Here is a 16,887-nt window from a genome sequence, read left to right as displayed (position 1 = left end):
CACACATGAGGGTTCGTCTTTTTTTTCCCCGTCGTGAACATTTTGTTCTGTGGCTTGCTTTGGCTTATAGGACGCCAAAGATCGTCTGTGTTCAAGGTAATGCGGGTAGTATGTTGTAGTTAAAAGTCGTAACTGGCCAAGAGGAGTTCCTGGCGAATACATTAGATATTAACCCGTGATTCTTTCTGATATCTAAAAGGAATTAATCATTTTGCTTGTGTATATTATTGAAGTAAACTGCCTTATATGTGTCCCTTGTTGTGTTGGTAAACAAAAGAGAGCTATGTCTTATGTCGTATTATCATTACTAATAATGTCAACAATAATAATTATAATCAAAATTATGATAATAATCATAAAGTAATATAACAGAAAAAGCTATGGGTTGTAAGTCAGATAACAATTTGAAAGCATGGCAGGCCAATATTGAGCCAACCAGAAAAGCCAACACCTTAAGCTTCAATTTAATGTAGGAATGACTATTGAAAGATGTTTTGATGATGAGCAATTCACACTAGAGTAGAAAGTGTGACAACCAACCCCGTTCTCCCCTACATGAGACCTATGTTTAAGCAAAGTACAAGTAAGTGTTTGCATGTGAAGTTAAAGTGAGAAAAGAAACATAGATCTAGTATCAGTGGTTCTGCTCACTTCTCAAGCTAAGTGCAGGATTTGGCCCATTGCCGTTTTGGTACAGATAATAAAGGACAGAGAGAGAGCTCTTTGTTTTAATCTGTTCTCTGAACCGCTTGGAACAAAGGCAAAGGCCAACACGAGGACACTAGAATCTGCTTCTCAAATCTGTTTGGCAGCTGCAGTTGTTTTTTGTGTGTTTTTGGTGTTTGTGACTCACATACTCCACAGTGTGAGAAATTAAGAGTATTAATATGATATTCTGGACAGACTCCTGAAATGAACAATAAAGCTATAACCTATCGCCATCATAGGGGTCAAAATAACAAAAAAAAGGGCCTGCCAGACTATTTGCTGTAAGTCTGATATATTTTAAATTGACTAACTTGTCCGTTGTTTCTGATAACATAGACAAGTGACCCAGAGAATGTCGGGTCATAGGTCCACGATAACAATGCAAACATCTACCAGTTGATGATGGACATTTATATAGCAAGGGATTACATTTTACAATGTAAGTCTACTGAGACTGATACACAGCACAATGATGTTAAACGGGATAAGTCACCTGGTGTTTAACGTTGTGGTTCCTACAGTTAAGGAAATGAGGCATAATCTGCCAGATCCTGCATTTGTCAAAACCCATAAGAAACCATGGGGTGTCCTTTTCAAGGTTTGAGCCTGGAAACAGCTTGGGGAAGATCAGCCACTTTGAGTTTGCACTGGTGCCCAAACTGTAATTGTGTTCTGTTTAATTGTAGATCTAAAATTAGCAAATACAGCCTAACCTGGAACAAAGAGGTGTATTCTTTTTTTTTTAAAGGTGTGTGAACCTTGTGGTTTGTAATGACGTTGTGATGATGTCATATAGAGGTAAATCCTGGAGCTAGCAACTCCTAAACAAAACAAACAAAACAGTAGCAACAAAACAGTAGCAACCCTGAGAGAGCTTTGAAAGCCTTGCTGATTTAAAGAGATATGAGAACGTTTTCAGATCCACCGTCGGAAGATCTGCATTGATGTAAAGCTCATTTGGATTACTTGTTTAGCAAAGGATATGCACTTATGACTTCTGGTGACTAGTAGTTCTCTTGAATACCGATGTTGAATACACTTATTGTAAGTCGCTTTGGATAAAAGCGTCTGCTAAATGACTGTAATGTAATGGATTAAATGTTCAGTGTAATTTAACCAAATATCATTTAAATGATGGATGCTCTGATTTTAAATGTGGGGAGACAGATATCTCTGTTTGTAGATATTGATTTTACTCTGCAACATTATTAGACCAGTGGGTTTAAATGATCTTCTTTTAGTGTGATTTGTTTTCAGTGTGAATGTTGGAAAAATGCAAACAAAGAAGCTCCTTTGTTTATAGCCCCATCTAGTGGCAGCATGCAAGTAATGCGGCAAATAAAATAAAAAAAGGAAAACAGACTACAATTGTAATATTTATTCTAAAATAGATCTTTCTGTACTAGAAAGGAAAAAGTATTTCCAGCCCTGGGTCGAGTTTGCTACTTTGACAAGTTTGACAACGTTTTTGGTCCAACCATAGTCCCACTTAGAGGCCAGATGAGGATCAGTAATTTACTACTAACTCAGTGTCTAACTGAGAAATGCGACTTTGAACTCGAACGTCAATCATTTGAATTCAACTTACTATGTTTGAAAATGTAGCCTGCTGTCAAAAAGTTTCACTATTTTTGCTTCAACTTTGGTCATGCAAATTGAATCAGTGCAATCAGAGACACCTATACAACATATCACCTTTGTGTGATGGATTACTTACAGATGGATTTGTGGGGTTTAGCGCCACAAACAGAAGAATCCCATTGAAATATCTATTTAATGTGTTTTGTTTTGCTGAGTTCAATCAATGAAATTACTTATGGATTGATGTGTAGATGTCTCCGCTTGGCTTGGCTTGATTCATTCATGTTTCTATGTAACTAAAGGTAAAACATATTACGGCTAGAATAATGATCCAGATGACTTTGCTGATGCAACGACTTTGCTCATTTTAAAGTTATTTAAAGGGGCCACATCATTTTGTATTTCATCCATTTGGAATTCAAATGACTTCTGACTTTTTAGCAACATCAGATCTTCAAAGGAAATTAAATAGTTATACATGTGAGTGCGCTGTCAGAGTTGGTGATTCCATTGCTATTGGTGCTTTCCTGACATTACACAGCAGTATATAAAGTGATGGCTAAGCTCAGAATTAATGAATTGAGCCACACTTTGAACAAATTCACCTTAGTTGTTGGACTGTGGTTATGGTTAATTTATGAATGGGAATGAGCCCTCCAACCCACATGTTATTCAAAGTTAAGAATTTCCAAATTATTTTATAATTAGTGATTTGTTTAAGCAGCTAAATATAATGTATAGGCCTGTATATTTTTAAAGATGGGGCCCCTCGGTGCAAATTAACCTTTAAACCAAGACAGCAAGGCATAACCTATCCACTGGTACTCTAAAGCTACTTGTCATGCAGGCTCCCCTGCAAAACAGTCTCATACATCTGCTTGTCCTCTACTTTCTTATCTGATTTGATGTTTTATTGATTTGCCTGTCTGAGCCAAAAAAGACAAAACGCAACGCAATCAAAATAAAATGAAATAATAATAACAAGAGCCAGGATTCAGAAGCTGGAAATACCAACAGTTTATTTTCTACTTTTTGTGACTACAGAAATGTTGAAACATTTTGAACACTGAAAAAAGCTGGATGACATCATCACTTGCTTCTCAATTTTCTTTCTTTTTTTTTTTTTTTTCTTTTTTTCATTTGCTTAGCAATCACAACAGATGATATTGCACGGCACTGAGAAAGCAGTAGCAAAGCCTGGGAAACAGCAATGACAAATCAAGTCATGAGACATGGAGTTATACATCTGAGAGTAACACTGACGGTATTGCCTCTCCTGCACACACGTGCACACACTCAGGCACTCACGCATGCACACGCACACACATACTGAAAACTGAAGAAGCATTGTGAGTTGAGAAGGAGGTCAAAAGAAAGAGATCAAGGTTGACAAGAGCACAAGGCCGACGAGAGCAATGAGATTTCATTTTGAAATGCAAGTGCAAGATGAACTATACTACTGTATTCTATTCCTAAATGTCTATGAAAACAAATATGCTTGTTTATCAAAACCCTTCAAGCATCTTTGTATATGAATCGCTGGAGGACACCCCTCTGCGGGTGAGAAAACTAGTTCCCCAGCATAAGAGATCCAGATGATTGTCTTAGGCGCCGCAGTATTGTTATGAGACTTGCAGCCAAGCTACCCATCACATGGGAACTCCTTGTGGACAAAATAAATAACCGAAATTGTGAAAATGGGGGGGGGGGGAAAATCACCATCCATTCCATCTATATCTCAGGCTTTCATAACTGTAATGTAAGCACCTGTATACTTTGCTGGAAACATCCATTCTGTGACATAACGGCTGCATAGCATGCTGATACTGTGCTGTCTGCAGGACAGAGAGGAAGCAGTACTAACAGTCAGGCCTCTGACAACCAGGGGGAGTCAAACCCACTGTTGGGATATGCACCAATCAGTCACGCGCATGCATACACACCAGCAGTACATACAGGTTTTAACAACGGACAGACACACAGTGAAGGAACACATGCAAATGAGCACACACACACAAAACCTCAGCTGTACTTGGCAATTGAGTTGCACACGCGCTCACTCGCACTCATCCACAGACAGAAAACGGAAATGAGCAGGTGATCGTCCCCATACACACTCACACATTGATTCCTTGGTAAGGTTCTTTGCAGTTTTATTAGACTTTGCTCATAGTCATTACACGAGTACGTACCAAAAGAACAGATACTAGATGGAGCGAGGCGGCAGTGCCACGGCAATAAAAACAGACCCAGCTCCGCGGCACAGCCCCTGGCAGACCGGCTGCCCAGCCTACACTCCACCTCACTCTGTGCATGAGACAGCAAAGTGAGCGGGACTTGCAGCCCCTCGTTTCAAATGCTTCAGATTGTACATTGAACAGGAGATTCCCCACATGGTAGAGTAAGCTTGTCTACATAGCCCTACGCCTTCTACATTCTATACCCGTGCGAATGGCAAATCAAAACTCAACAAGTCTACCTCACAAATGCCAGTGCTTTTCAACATTATACATATTTTTTTTCCAATTTTTGGTTTGTTTTAAAAATCTTTGGATGTGCAGTAATACCCATAAAATAACCGTTTTTTTCAAAAGTCAAAAGAATAGAAAAAACACACGTACACACTGCTTTTTGCCAGCTGTTCAACAAAGTAGCTCCTGTTTAACTTTGTCTGCATTGGCAAATCAACTGTCTGGGTTTCTGGCAGTGTTTAAAACACACATTGAAATGCCGGCTAGGATTTAGCTGAAGAAGAATACAAACTACTCCTTTTTTATATCTAAGCGTGGGAAATAAGGCTGTAACATAAAACTGTCTTTTTTTTCCTTTTTTTTCCAAAAAACCTACTATATACAAATCTAGAGTTTCTACAAATGCATAAATTAAAGCAGTGGTTAACCATTACAAAATGCAATTAAATTAAAATCACAACACAGAAGTAGAGAAAAGGGAAAACATGAACACAATATCACAGCAGTTGGTTTTACCCTGTAAAAGCAATAGTCTACCATCATAATATTGGCATAACCCAATGTCTGATAAAAAATATGCTTCTCCCTCCATCCCTTAAGTTTCATACATCAACCCTGAAACTCATCGTCCGTGACTCGAAACAGAGCACTTCTGCCAAAAAAAAAAACAACAGCTTCAAAATAGATAATCGTACAACTTTTTGAAGTAACAATAACAGTTACCACACGGGTGGAGTTCTGCCTTACTCACAGATAGACGTCTCAATGCAGAACTCAAAGGAATTATTACTATGAGGTATTCAGAGACATTGGTAAAGACATGCACGGCCAGAGTGCTGAACCTTCCTACACACAGCAGAGAGACAAGGACGATTGGGGGAAGGAGGGATGGAGGGGAAGAAGGGAGCAGGGGAGGAGAAACAAAGACCTTTGGTTTAATCTGTTGAAGTGGACAAGAAAAATTCCTTTGGTATGTTTTCATTGCATGGTTGCGCTGGCGAAAGCACCACGGTGTGATTAAAAAAAAAACCTTTTCCTTGTTTCTTCAGTAGTGGCCCTTCTACAGGCTGAGGTATTCACAGAGTCAAAGGTGAGAGGTCAACAGCGGTTTAACACTTTGGTTCAAGCAAGGCACTCGTCCTGGGAGTTTTAGAAAGATTGCAACACGTCTGCTTCTACTTTCAGGAACATGTCTGCCTATAGTTGAGTCAACAATTCTGCCCATGTCAGCTTGTCTGTCTACGTTGACGTCAAGACGTCTGACCTATTTGGTGGATCAATATTAACAACCTATAGATACACACTAGAGGCAGGTTAGAGTAGAAAAGCTGCAAAAAAAGACACTCCAGCAGGGTACTCTGAATCATGAACCGAACAAAAACCATATTCTTTTTATAAAGCCACAATGTCAGCTTTTCCATTTCATGGTAGAAATGAATACTTTGGTAGTGCTACCAAGCACAAAGAAGGACGGATTGCTAGCAGGTTCGCTGTACCCCACAGGCACCTACATGGCCGCTTGTGTGTATCTATGGCTGGATCAGCATATCTGCCGATAGCTACATCAGCATGACTATCTATGGAGCTGTAATCAGAGCACAGATGAAGCAAGAGCAAGCATAGCAGGGGTGCATGGGTTGAGTGCAGGTGGGAGGGGGAGAAAGGGGAGAAGAAAGGAAGAGAGAGAGAGAGGAGAGATGGGGGGAGGGGAGACATACAACATCTTTTAACACCACTCATAGAGGCCGTGCAATGAGAAAAAATCTTTGGTTATCTTTGGTATCATCAAAGTGATAGAAATCACGTATGGAACTTGAGTGAGGTAGCATCTTTGGTTCACACTATAAAACATCAGCAGGTCTTGACACATTTTTGTTTCTTGTCGTCTTTTTGGTTTTTTCTTTCAGAGGCGAAGAAGCAGCTCGCCTCTCCTTCAGCGCTTGTTCTGATGAATGTAGAGCTGCTAACCCTGGCCATGAGGGGGATGACGGCAAGGGGCCAGCTCAATATCTTTAATGATGCGCTGCCCTGGGCCAGCCCCGTGTAGTGCTTTCCTCCTAGTGCTGAAATGCATAGCTCACCAGGAGAGTGGAGGCAGGGTGGGGTCTGGGGATCGGCAAGAGGAGGGTGGGGTGCTTTCGTATTCAGGTGACGAGGTGACATTGCTGTGTAAGTGCCTGAAAGTGATTTGATCATTGATATCATCCCCTCCACCCAACATCTTTGATGAGGAGATAAAATCAAATACGTATGAAGCGCACAGGGACGACGGAGTGATGCTGAATGCTTATTATTAGAGTGGTGACACAGTTTGTCCGGAAAAAAACGAAAACCATCAGAGGCCACCTGTCTCCTTCAATATGTCACAACCACACAGAGAGCATGAGAGCCTGCGTCTTTTGTTTTCACCCTTGCAGAGAAAACAAACTACAGAATGTATTAGTCTTTGTTTTCCAGCTGCTGGCATTTGAACACATACACTTGAATTAAATCTGTAGGCATTAGCTAAACAGACTTACAGGAAAGGATGCCTCTGCAATGATTAATCCTCACAATGAGCATTTTACAGGAACATCCTCGAGAGTGTTTGCGAAGATATAACCCTAATATTTAGTTTGATTTAAGAAGGCATCTATAAGGCAAATATCAATAGTTAATTTTCAGGGTTGTGTCATATAGTATTTCCATTTGCAGGGAACATATGACTCAAAATGTCGTCTGGACCATAAGCGGTGACATTCTCTTCTTTGTGGCGCCTAACTAACAGTCTATCTCAGGAGGTAAGGGAGGAAATGAGGTAAAAATACTCTCCAGATTATCAGCTACAAAATATAGTCTTTGGTCAAATTACTTCATAGCAGGTTCTGAAGTGGTTTTTATTTCTAAGCTGCACGAGAGGCTTCAGGGTGTAGAAGGCTTTGGTTTCTCTTGTTTAAATCATTCAACGCGTCAGCATGTTGGAAGAAAGCACTACCATGAGGGTTGAGGTTAGGGGTTTTTGGTTTGCTTCAGGGTTGGGTTTTGGGTTAGCAGTCTATGCATGGGCATTTCCCCGTCTGTCTGGAATGCTTGATAGAGAGACAGACAGCTGGACAGACAGATAGACAGACTGTCCACCGCCACCGATCCAAACAAGGTTGCACAACAATCCAGCTGCTCCTGTAGGATTTCTTTGTCTTTAAAGTTGATTGGCCAATCCCACCGGAGCGCCACATTCTGGCTGTTTTTCAAGGGTGTGGACAGCTGCAGATCAGACTGCAAATAGGCTGATTAAACCTCCATGTAGGTACCCATCATTAAAACCAACCAATCAGATTAAAGATAAGGATGGTGAATGATAGATTGATACTGGGTAGGGAGGTGTGGGGGATGTAGTAAAGCTAGAGACCAGTGACAGTGAGTATGCGTGAAGGGGGGGTTGGGGGGGGTAAAACTATAGTCTTTTTGCAGTATGTTACACTTAAATGTGTTGCTGAAAACAACTTATGAAAGCAGGTCAAACAAGAAGTCTTTGGTTTGTTTTTTTCATCTTTGGATACTATAAATATCAATATAGTACAGGTTTAAGGGCAAAACGTTGCTTCAAGGTCTTTTTAAGTTTCTCTTTGTTTCTCTTAAGTTTTAAAGCTTTTCCACCGAGGTTGAGTCAGTCCAGGAGTTGGTCAAATCAGTCCGTCTTCAGGCTTTGGTGCAGGCATTGAGGCCAGAGTTGGGTGGGTGACCGGAGCCGTCGTCCACCCACTTATCTAGGCTCCGGCGGCGTGCGTTCATAAAGAAGTTGCTGACTGTGGTCAGCTCGAGGCCCAGCTGCTGGGAAATGGTGATCTGCAGCTCTTTGGATGGACGCTTGTTCTCCTTGAAGATGGCGTGGAGCGTCCGCCGCTGCACATCTGTGAACACCAGCCGGGGCTTCTTGGACCCGCTCCCCCGCTCGCTTCTGCCGTGGTCCTGTTCCTTACGCTTACATGCTGTGGAGGATTCAGTAAAGAGACAGACAGAAAGAGAGAGTGTGTTTGTGAGAGAGGGCAGAATCTACTTAACACTGACATGTCAATCTTTTCTCCATCACACCATGACCTTGGATTAAATAAGTCCTGAATAAATCCATAGACTAACCCATGAATCATCTCTGTGGTTCTCCCTCAAACCAGCTTAACGTATAAGTCTGTTTTCATCTCTGATTATTTAAAGCCAATACCAATAGCAGATATTTTCCAATCCATTTTGACCCAAACTAACTGATATGGTTTGTTTTGGTTAAATAGATGCTTATATCAAGATTCATTTTTGCTTTTGAGACCACTTTATTTATATTGCTAATATGACAATTCAGAAAAGATAGTATTTCGACAATCCACCAAATATTGGTTTTAAATTTCCATTATTGTAACTGTAAACCATGAAATCAAGAGCCAAACTAGAAACATTAAATGTCTTATCTCTACAAGCTGCACAGTTTGAATGATGACGAATGCTCCTCCTCTCTGGTTTAACTTGTTAATTAGTAAAACCAGCTGTTGCAGTTTGAGTTAGATAAAAACTAAAATTCTACCCATATATGTACTCTGATGTTGTAGCCTATAGTCAACGAGCTATTTATCATTGACTCAAAAGTGACGACAAGTGTTGAAGAGTTTATCTGTCAGATATGACTTTGTACAGAAGTCTGCAGGTTGGAAGCAGTGGTACATTTGCTCAAGACACTCTTTCATCAGGCAAATAGTAGCGGGGTTAAACTCTTCCGCATTTTGTCAGGGAACCCCATTGTCCTCTGTTGCTTTGCAGCCTGTCAGCTGGGGAACAATGTGCTGTCCGAGGTGCTGAAAACAACGGTGCGCCGTAACACACTGTATGTGGAAGCATGAACTACAGATCATCTAATATTGGAAAGGGGGACTTGGTAATCCGTTTGACAGCGAAACCATTTTTTCTCTCTTTTTGAGCCCTACAGCCATGTAGAGGTTCATTGGTGAGCAGAGACCAGGAGGGGGCAGGCGTGGGCCACTGGAGCAAGGCCCAATATTTGCTCACTGGGGAAATTAATGAACGGCATATTCTAACAGCAAAGCACGTTTTACAACCAGTGCTGTTTAATTTTGCAATATGCACCTGATGAATAAAAGCAATTTATTATAGAAAACCTCAAAACACAATAATGTACAAAGGAAACGAATTAAATAAATATGCGATGAAGCATTGCGAACAAAGTATGAAGAATCCCTAAATCCCTAAATAATTATTTGGAGCGCATAAGAACGACCAACATTGCTATATTACCTAAGGCATTTGTAGTGTATTTAAAGTGGCGTAGTACTTCGAGTTACTATGAACGTATTTAGTTTTTATGTACGTGCCATTGTCTTTCATATTCAAATAGGTAGTAAACAGTAGGCCTAAACGTTATTAGAGAACGATATAAAAATAAACAGATGTATTAAATCAGCCGAGTTGAAGCTGATTTTGCTGATCCCACCTTGTAATGTTAACACGCTCTCAGGTGTGTGGTAAAGTACAGTACAGCGACGTGCCTGCATGACCATAAACTGGAGTATAATTGTGAGTTCGAGCAGCCCGGTGTCTCCAGTGCTGGTAAATATTAACAGAGAGCCGGAGCTCCTCGTGTAAGGGCCGCTATAAATCAGCAGCGGTGAAGGCCACTCAGACAGCAGGAGCCACCACAGAGCGGCCCGGCCCCGGGACAAGAGGCCCGGGCAGAGAGGTAGTTTTCCCAGGACCAGAGGGACATAACAGCGGCCTCGTTATCACGCTAATCACACACACACACATAAACACACACACTGCTGCTGCTCCCGGCTAATCATTACAAACACACAGATAACTCCACACACTCAAACAGACTGCACACACTGGGCCTACAGACACGGTGGGACGATAGTCCTGCATTTCATAATCTCACAGAGAGCACGAGGACAACAAACAGACCTCTGCGCTGCAAATATTCAACCCTTGAACGTAAGCGGGTAATATTCACTTACAATTTCCAAAAGCACCAGCGACAATGAAAGAATCAACCAACATGTTCTCTGCAATTACAACTGATTTACTGAGTTTGATTTGATCTCTCGTTTCTGAATGTATTCATTCTGTCCTGTGCCAAATCATACCTGCCCACGTCCAAACCGTTTCTAGCATATTCGATTCTGTTCTATTTCGTTCTGTTCAAGCAAATTCAGATGGGTAATTGAATACGTGGGAAAGGGAGAAAAGGCCCGAGATTAATTTCAGAAGCCTAAAATCAATAAGTATATCACATCTACTTTAGCACACGATCCCATATCTAGTTCACCTCGCAACGAACGGATCAATACAAGGGCGCTCAGCCTATTCTCTCCAAATTAATTTAGTTTTTAACTGTAAAGAATTTCTCGTCTCCCAACCTTTTTTTGGTGGCGTTTTCCAGGAAAAATCTATGATTTTATATTTTAGGTTTGTGCTCAAGAGAAGCTTTGTCATTTTTATTCATGATTTTTTTTTTTAATAAAAAGTTGAGATAAAACAAGACAGGACATGCTCAAGGAAAAGTGAATAGCAAAACTGAATGAGCACAACTCAAGCAGACACTGATTTCCCAGTATAGCCAGTCAAATTGCTGTTCCTTTAAAAAAATCCACAGCATCATCAATACGAATCAACAGACTACTGGTCAATTATAGTCTGATCACACATATGATCAAATAGAAAACCAGCTTTTTTACAAACTAATTTGCAAAAGTCAGTGATAAAATCAAATTTTCAACAAACACACACACGCTCACACACACAGAGCAGCAGCAGATGGGAAAACTGAAAAGTAATCAATTGCGATTACACTGACGTGCACACGCACGAGCATGCACGTACACACACGTACGCAAAATCACGCACTTTCCATGTGGCCGCAGCCTCACTTTTCAAAAAGCCAAAAAGCCCATTTGGAGGGTCATTGATTGGGCCTATAAACGTTAAAAAAAATCCATTGGGTGTGTGAACGCGCACGTGCAATTTGGGCCTCAATGCGCGCCCTAATTGACTCGTGTGTATACCTCAGGGACAAATTAATACAGAGGTCTATCAGTTAATTAGAGAAACCTCAGCCAAGTCAGGGTTAGTTTACGACCAAAACATAAACACACGCTCTCTCTTCTATTCTGAAATAAGGGCCTATAATATTAACAAATTAAAAGGCAAAGCCCATTTCACTGACTAAATAATGCATGACTTCAGCTTTTAAATTTAGTTCATCACACACTCTCCCGTGCACGCACACTTTTCCCTCTCACTGTTTACACCAAGGGCATCACCAAAAAAGTCTGATCGGTTGCATTTACACCAAAATAAACACATTCCTAACGATTTCTGGGGCGAAGGATCAGCTTACGCACACAGTCCAGCGGTCGATACTTTGAGGTAAAATGACATGAGCACTTGTTTCACACAACCCCAAAATCTGTGTAGAGGCAGAAAAGGGATGCGTATTGATATCAGGCCACTCGTGAGCATCCACTTGGCGAAGAACTTTTCAACTTTAGCTTCTTCACATATTGTTAAACACACGAATGTTGGATTTGACCATCCAACAGAACCCCCCCCCCCCCCCCCCCCCAGACATGAGGCTCTAATTTGGAGGCCTTATCGAAAGAATCCATGGTCGTCAGTTCTACAAAATCCTAAGGCATGTAGTTCCTGCTTGAATTTAAAACCATTTCACTTCCAGCATCTTTCATAAATGTATGATTTCTGGAGACAAGTGGAGACATTGTGTTGTATGCTATTTTGCTAAACAACTAACAGCCTAGGAGATTCGTCCTGAATGCTACACCGATGCGATTTTACATTACACTGCTGGAACATGTTTTTTCTGTTTGTTATAATAAAAGGTACAACATCAGTTTTAGTCCCCAACCCCAATTTGCTCAATAGGGTAGTATTCAGGACCAATGATCCTCTGTGCTGACTTGAGCGTCTGTTTCTCTCAGCAACACATTCAGAAGATGAAAACAAAAAGGGGGCTTTACCGAGGCTTCGCTCACCTGCGAGCCTGAGTGTACTCATGCGTTGGAACTCAGGCTCCTGCAGCCACTTCCACATGCGGCGGAAGGTCTCTCTACCGGACTTGAGTTTGGACCAGGGTTTGGGGTTTCTCAGCAGGTCGGACAGGGTCCCCTGGGACCTGCACAGGACCCGCTGGGCAAAGATGGCCTGAGGGATGCTGTAGCGCTTCAGCTCCGTGGTGATCCTCTGCGCCACCTCTTTGGTATTCACCTCCTCCATCTGGCCCCCAGAAACACCACCCCCTCCACCGCCGCCCCCTTGCTGCCCCGGACCGGAGGCCTGCTCCTGGCTGTTCCCCAGCCCCTGGCCGTGCCCCTGCGCGCCAATGTGGGCGTGCGGGTGGTGGTGGAGGCCGTTGATTTGTACCATGCCCGCTGAGGAGCTCATGTGCTGCTCCGTGTGTCTGCCGAGCATGGCCGGGTGGTGAGCCTCAAACCCGCTGGGGGTGAGCATCTTCTCACCAGGCATGGCAGCACCGGGATGAGCGTAGGGAGGGATGCCGGCCTGAGACGTGTGTATGCTGGCCAGACCGGAACCAGACAACGGGGAGAGGCTCTGGCCCATACAGGGATCTTTGTGATGATATGCGGGATACAGACTGTTCATAGGCGCCAGACTCCGGTCCTCTCGCATCAATGTGAAACTTCCGCTGACATTTCCGGGGATCCTCTGGTGGGGATGATGGTGAGGATGGTGGGGATGGTGGTGGTGGTGGTGGTGGTGATGGGGAGGAAACTTGTCGGACACGGTGGAGATGGGGGGTAAGGACTGCAGAGGGGTTAGGGTTGTGTAAGTGCTGCTCGCACTCATGCCAGGGGGGGCTTCACACATGCTGATGGCTGGATGCAAGTGTCCGTGGTGACCGGGGTGATAGTCTCCGCTGTCCAGTAGGGTGGCCATGCCCATAGCGCGGTGGCTTAGACCCCGGGGGCTTGGACGGGCATGCGGACTGTGTCCACTCAGCAGCTGTCCGTGACCGGCCACGGACTCATGGCTCACTCCGTGCATGTCGCCAATATCCATCGACAGTTGTGCGTTCATGATCCGTGCAGCGCTGTGGACAAACCATCTATCTGGTCTACCGCAGTTAGGTGATGTCCAGAAGTCCTCACGTCCAGTAAAGTTCAATTGTATTTTGTTGCTTTTTCTTCCTCTTGCAGGAGCCTCCTTTGCTATTGCCTCCTCTCTGTCCTTATAGTCACATATATTCTCCTACCTCTGACGCTGTTTTGCAGAATGGAAACTCCTTTTCCGAATCCCGTTTTTTTTTTCTTAGTCGTTTTGTTGTCGTTGTTTTTGTTTGTTATTATTATTTTTTTCAGATTTTCTTTATAATTCAAGCCCCCCCACCGCCAGCCAGCTGTCCTTGCGCTCCGGTCGGGTGCCGCGCCATCTCTTTAGTTGTGTGTCTCCAGCCCCTTTTCCACCGCAGCACAGATCACTGTCTACACATGCGCATTAGGAACATCCCATCTCCTCCCATACTCTCTCTCTCCCTCTCTTTCTCTCTCAAACACACACGCGCACACACACGCCGCCTCGTAGCTTTGACGTCACCTACCTTATTAAGGAAGGGCGGTATCTAACCACCTGCTGAAAGCTGTTCTACCCTATAACCCATATCCAGCCTTTACTGAAATGTTCAAAATGCAAATAGACGGATCTCTGATAAAATCAGTACAGAATACACCTATACAAATGGACTGGATGCAGCGCCTAACGTTTTATTGCCACTTGTTATATAGAAAATGTGCCATTCATTAGGGCTGTAATGAGGCTGTATCTCCAGTCCTCCTTAAATTACTAAGTGCAAATGAAGTAAACTTCCGGGTTCATTTGGAGTTGATTTTTAACTAGTACGGTCTGGGATTCAAAACCTCCAAGCTTCCAATGAAAACACGCTTAATTCTTCCCAAGAATGCAGAAAATTAGGCTTCAGAAATTACAACAAATCATGCTGACTTAATTTGTTGCTAATGGGCTGCTAATAAAGTTGTATTCATGGTCACCACATGGATCCATTCTTTCATTATCAGACTACTTCAGCTGCACCACCCCACCCCCATTGCCAAATATGTGGCGGTTTAACCAAACGAAGAAGACAGTAGTACCTTCTCTTTTGATAGAAAAAGATGAGCAGATGTGTCTTTTGTTCAACCATTAGGCTTAACGAACCAAGCCCAGCAGTGTGTGTGTGTGTGTGTGTGTGTGTGTGTGTGTGTGTGTTTGTGCTTGTCCTATTTGGAGATGGACACGTGTACATTCAATCCCTACATTTGAGAATCATTTAAGTTTAAACATTTGCCTATACAATCACATTACAAATAAAACGCCAACATGTAATTTATTCAAAAAAGAGAACATTTATTTTTGTTGACAGGAACTTCCAAATAATACAATTGCGCACATACACTCACAAACACACACAAACAGCTTCTCTATAAAATCCAAGGCCGCGGAGGAAATGACATGCTGACACATAACATGACTGGTATCCCCGTGTTGTTATAGTGCATAATGCTGCATGAGTGTCAAACTCCCCAAACCTGCAGCCGGACAGAAGGCCGCCCATGCTTACATGTCAGGGGCCGTTTAGCCTAATAGAGCGGTAGCGCAGGGCGTCCTCAGCCGGCCGAGGTGACAGCTTGCAGCGGTCAGTGTCCTGCTGGACCCCCCGCTGAATGAGGGACATGTCAAAGGTGACGCTTCAAGACTCCCAAAGCCAACATCTGCGGGGGACAGATTAACCTTTCAGACTTTTCCCTGTCCTGGACCTGCTAGGGGCCCCGCATCTGTCAGGGTGCCCACAATAGACCCAACGCTCGGTTGAACGAGTTAAATAAAAGAAAAGGAAAAAAAAGAGAAGAAGTTAAACTGTCTCTGATGTGAAGTCAATGTCAACGGCGTGTGTGTGACGTGTGTCGACACAAAAGAAGACTAATTCCTCGAAGTGTGGCTGTCCAACCGTGTAGTCCTGTGGACATAATATACTTTAGAGGCAGGCAAATAGGGCTGACAACAGGGAACCAAAAACACTGTGAATTACATATCTATTTTAAATTAGGTATATCATTCTCCATACTATAGGAAGCTTTTTAAATGAATTGGAATTGGAATCCGATTTTTTTTTATAGTATCGTATACTGCTTTACTGTATTCAATACAATTAAATCAGACCATTTTAATTAAACTCTCTTTCTGACAATATAACTTTTTTTCAGCCCAATTTATTCTGTTTTGATTTCACTGCACACCCTGCACACTCAGAGACAAGATGAAGAAAGACAGAGGCATATATGAAAGGCCAAGGTTTGGCCTTACATGGCAGCAAACCTCATCTACACATTCTCATACGGATCGATATGCTCCTGCCATGTCTGCACGACCTGCGCTGTGTGTTTATGTGAGTTGGCTCTCTATGGCCATTGTGCCGAGATAGGCCTGGCCCTATACGAGCCGGTGACATTTGCTTTGCAGAGAATACAAGGGACGCGCTTTTCTGAGCACCTCTGAAAGAGGATACATTTCAAGCAGATTCAATTCAATTGTTACAAAGGAAACGATGTCACGGACCAACAAGTAGTGCCACACACGTGCGGATTCTTGGATATGCAGACGACTACATGGGAAATAAATTCTTAAATTTTTTATCAATGAAAATATGAAAATGAAAAGTCTGCGCCAGGGCGCAGGGATGGGCACCTGAAGCACCTGAAGGCACTCTGTCAAAATGTTTACTGACAGGGTTCACACTGATTATTAATCAGGGATATCGTTCCCTTGAAGCCCATAGCAGCATATCTGAGCAGAAACAACATAATGCCTCGCAGAGAGGACCGTGGATCAATATTTCGGCAGCTCTGCAAAGTGACACAGCGTTGCAAGCGTTATAAATGTTCAAAATGACAATTACATCTTGTTTAGGAATAAGCCACTGCTAAATGGCATCTGGTGAAACAACATTTTTATAAATGAGGCTACTTGACTTTGGCCTCTGTGGACATTATTGACGGAAGAACCCATATGATATAAAGGCGCATGCATGGGGGAACTGAATTAGCCTTTTGTTAAATAA

The 16,887-nt window shown here is 42.7% G+C and overlaps 1 protein-coding gene across 1 annotated transcript; it reads right to left on the bottom strand.

Annotated features, from left to right (window-relative positions):
* Nucleotides 1–8,438: 8,438 nt before the first annotated feature.
* Nucleotides 8,439–14,219, bottom strand: onecut1 (one cut homeobox 1; the record flags this gene model as incomplete). The annotated part of the gene is made up of 2 exons (XM_079159757.1): nucleotides 12,776–14,219; nucleotides 8,439–8,728 (listed from the first exon to the last, which is right to left on the bottom strand). The coding sequence occupies exons 1-2, from the start codon at nucleotides 13,851–13,853 to the stop codon at nucleotides 8,439–8,441; spliced, it is 1,368 nt and encodes a 455-aa protein (XP_079015883.1). The 5' UTR covers nucleotides 13,854–14,219.
* Between the last annotated feature and the right edge of the window lie 2,668 nt (nucleotides 14,220–16,887).

Source organism: Pholis gunnellus (genome assembly GCF_910591455.1).
Source record: "Pholis gunnellus genome assembly, chromosome: 1".
NCBI lineage: Eukaryota > Metazoa > Chordata > Actinopteri > Perciformes > Pholidae > Pholis > Pholis gunnellus.
This window is presented reverse-complemented; position numbering and strand designations above follow the sequence as displayed.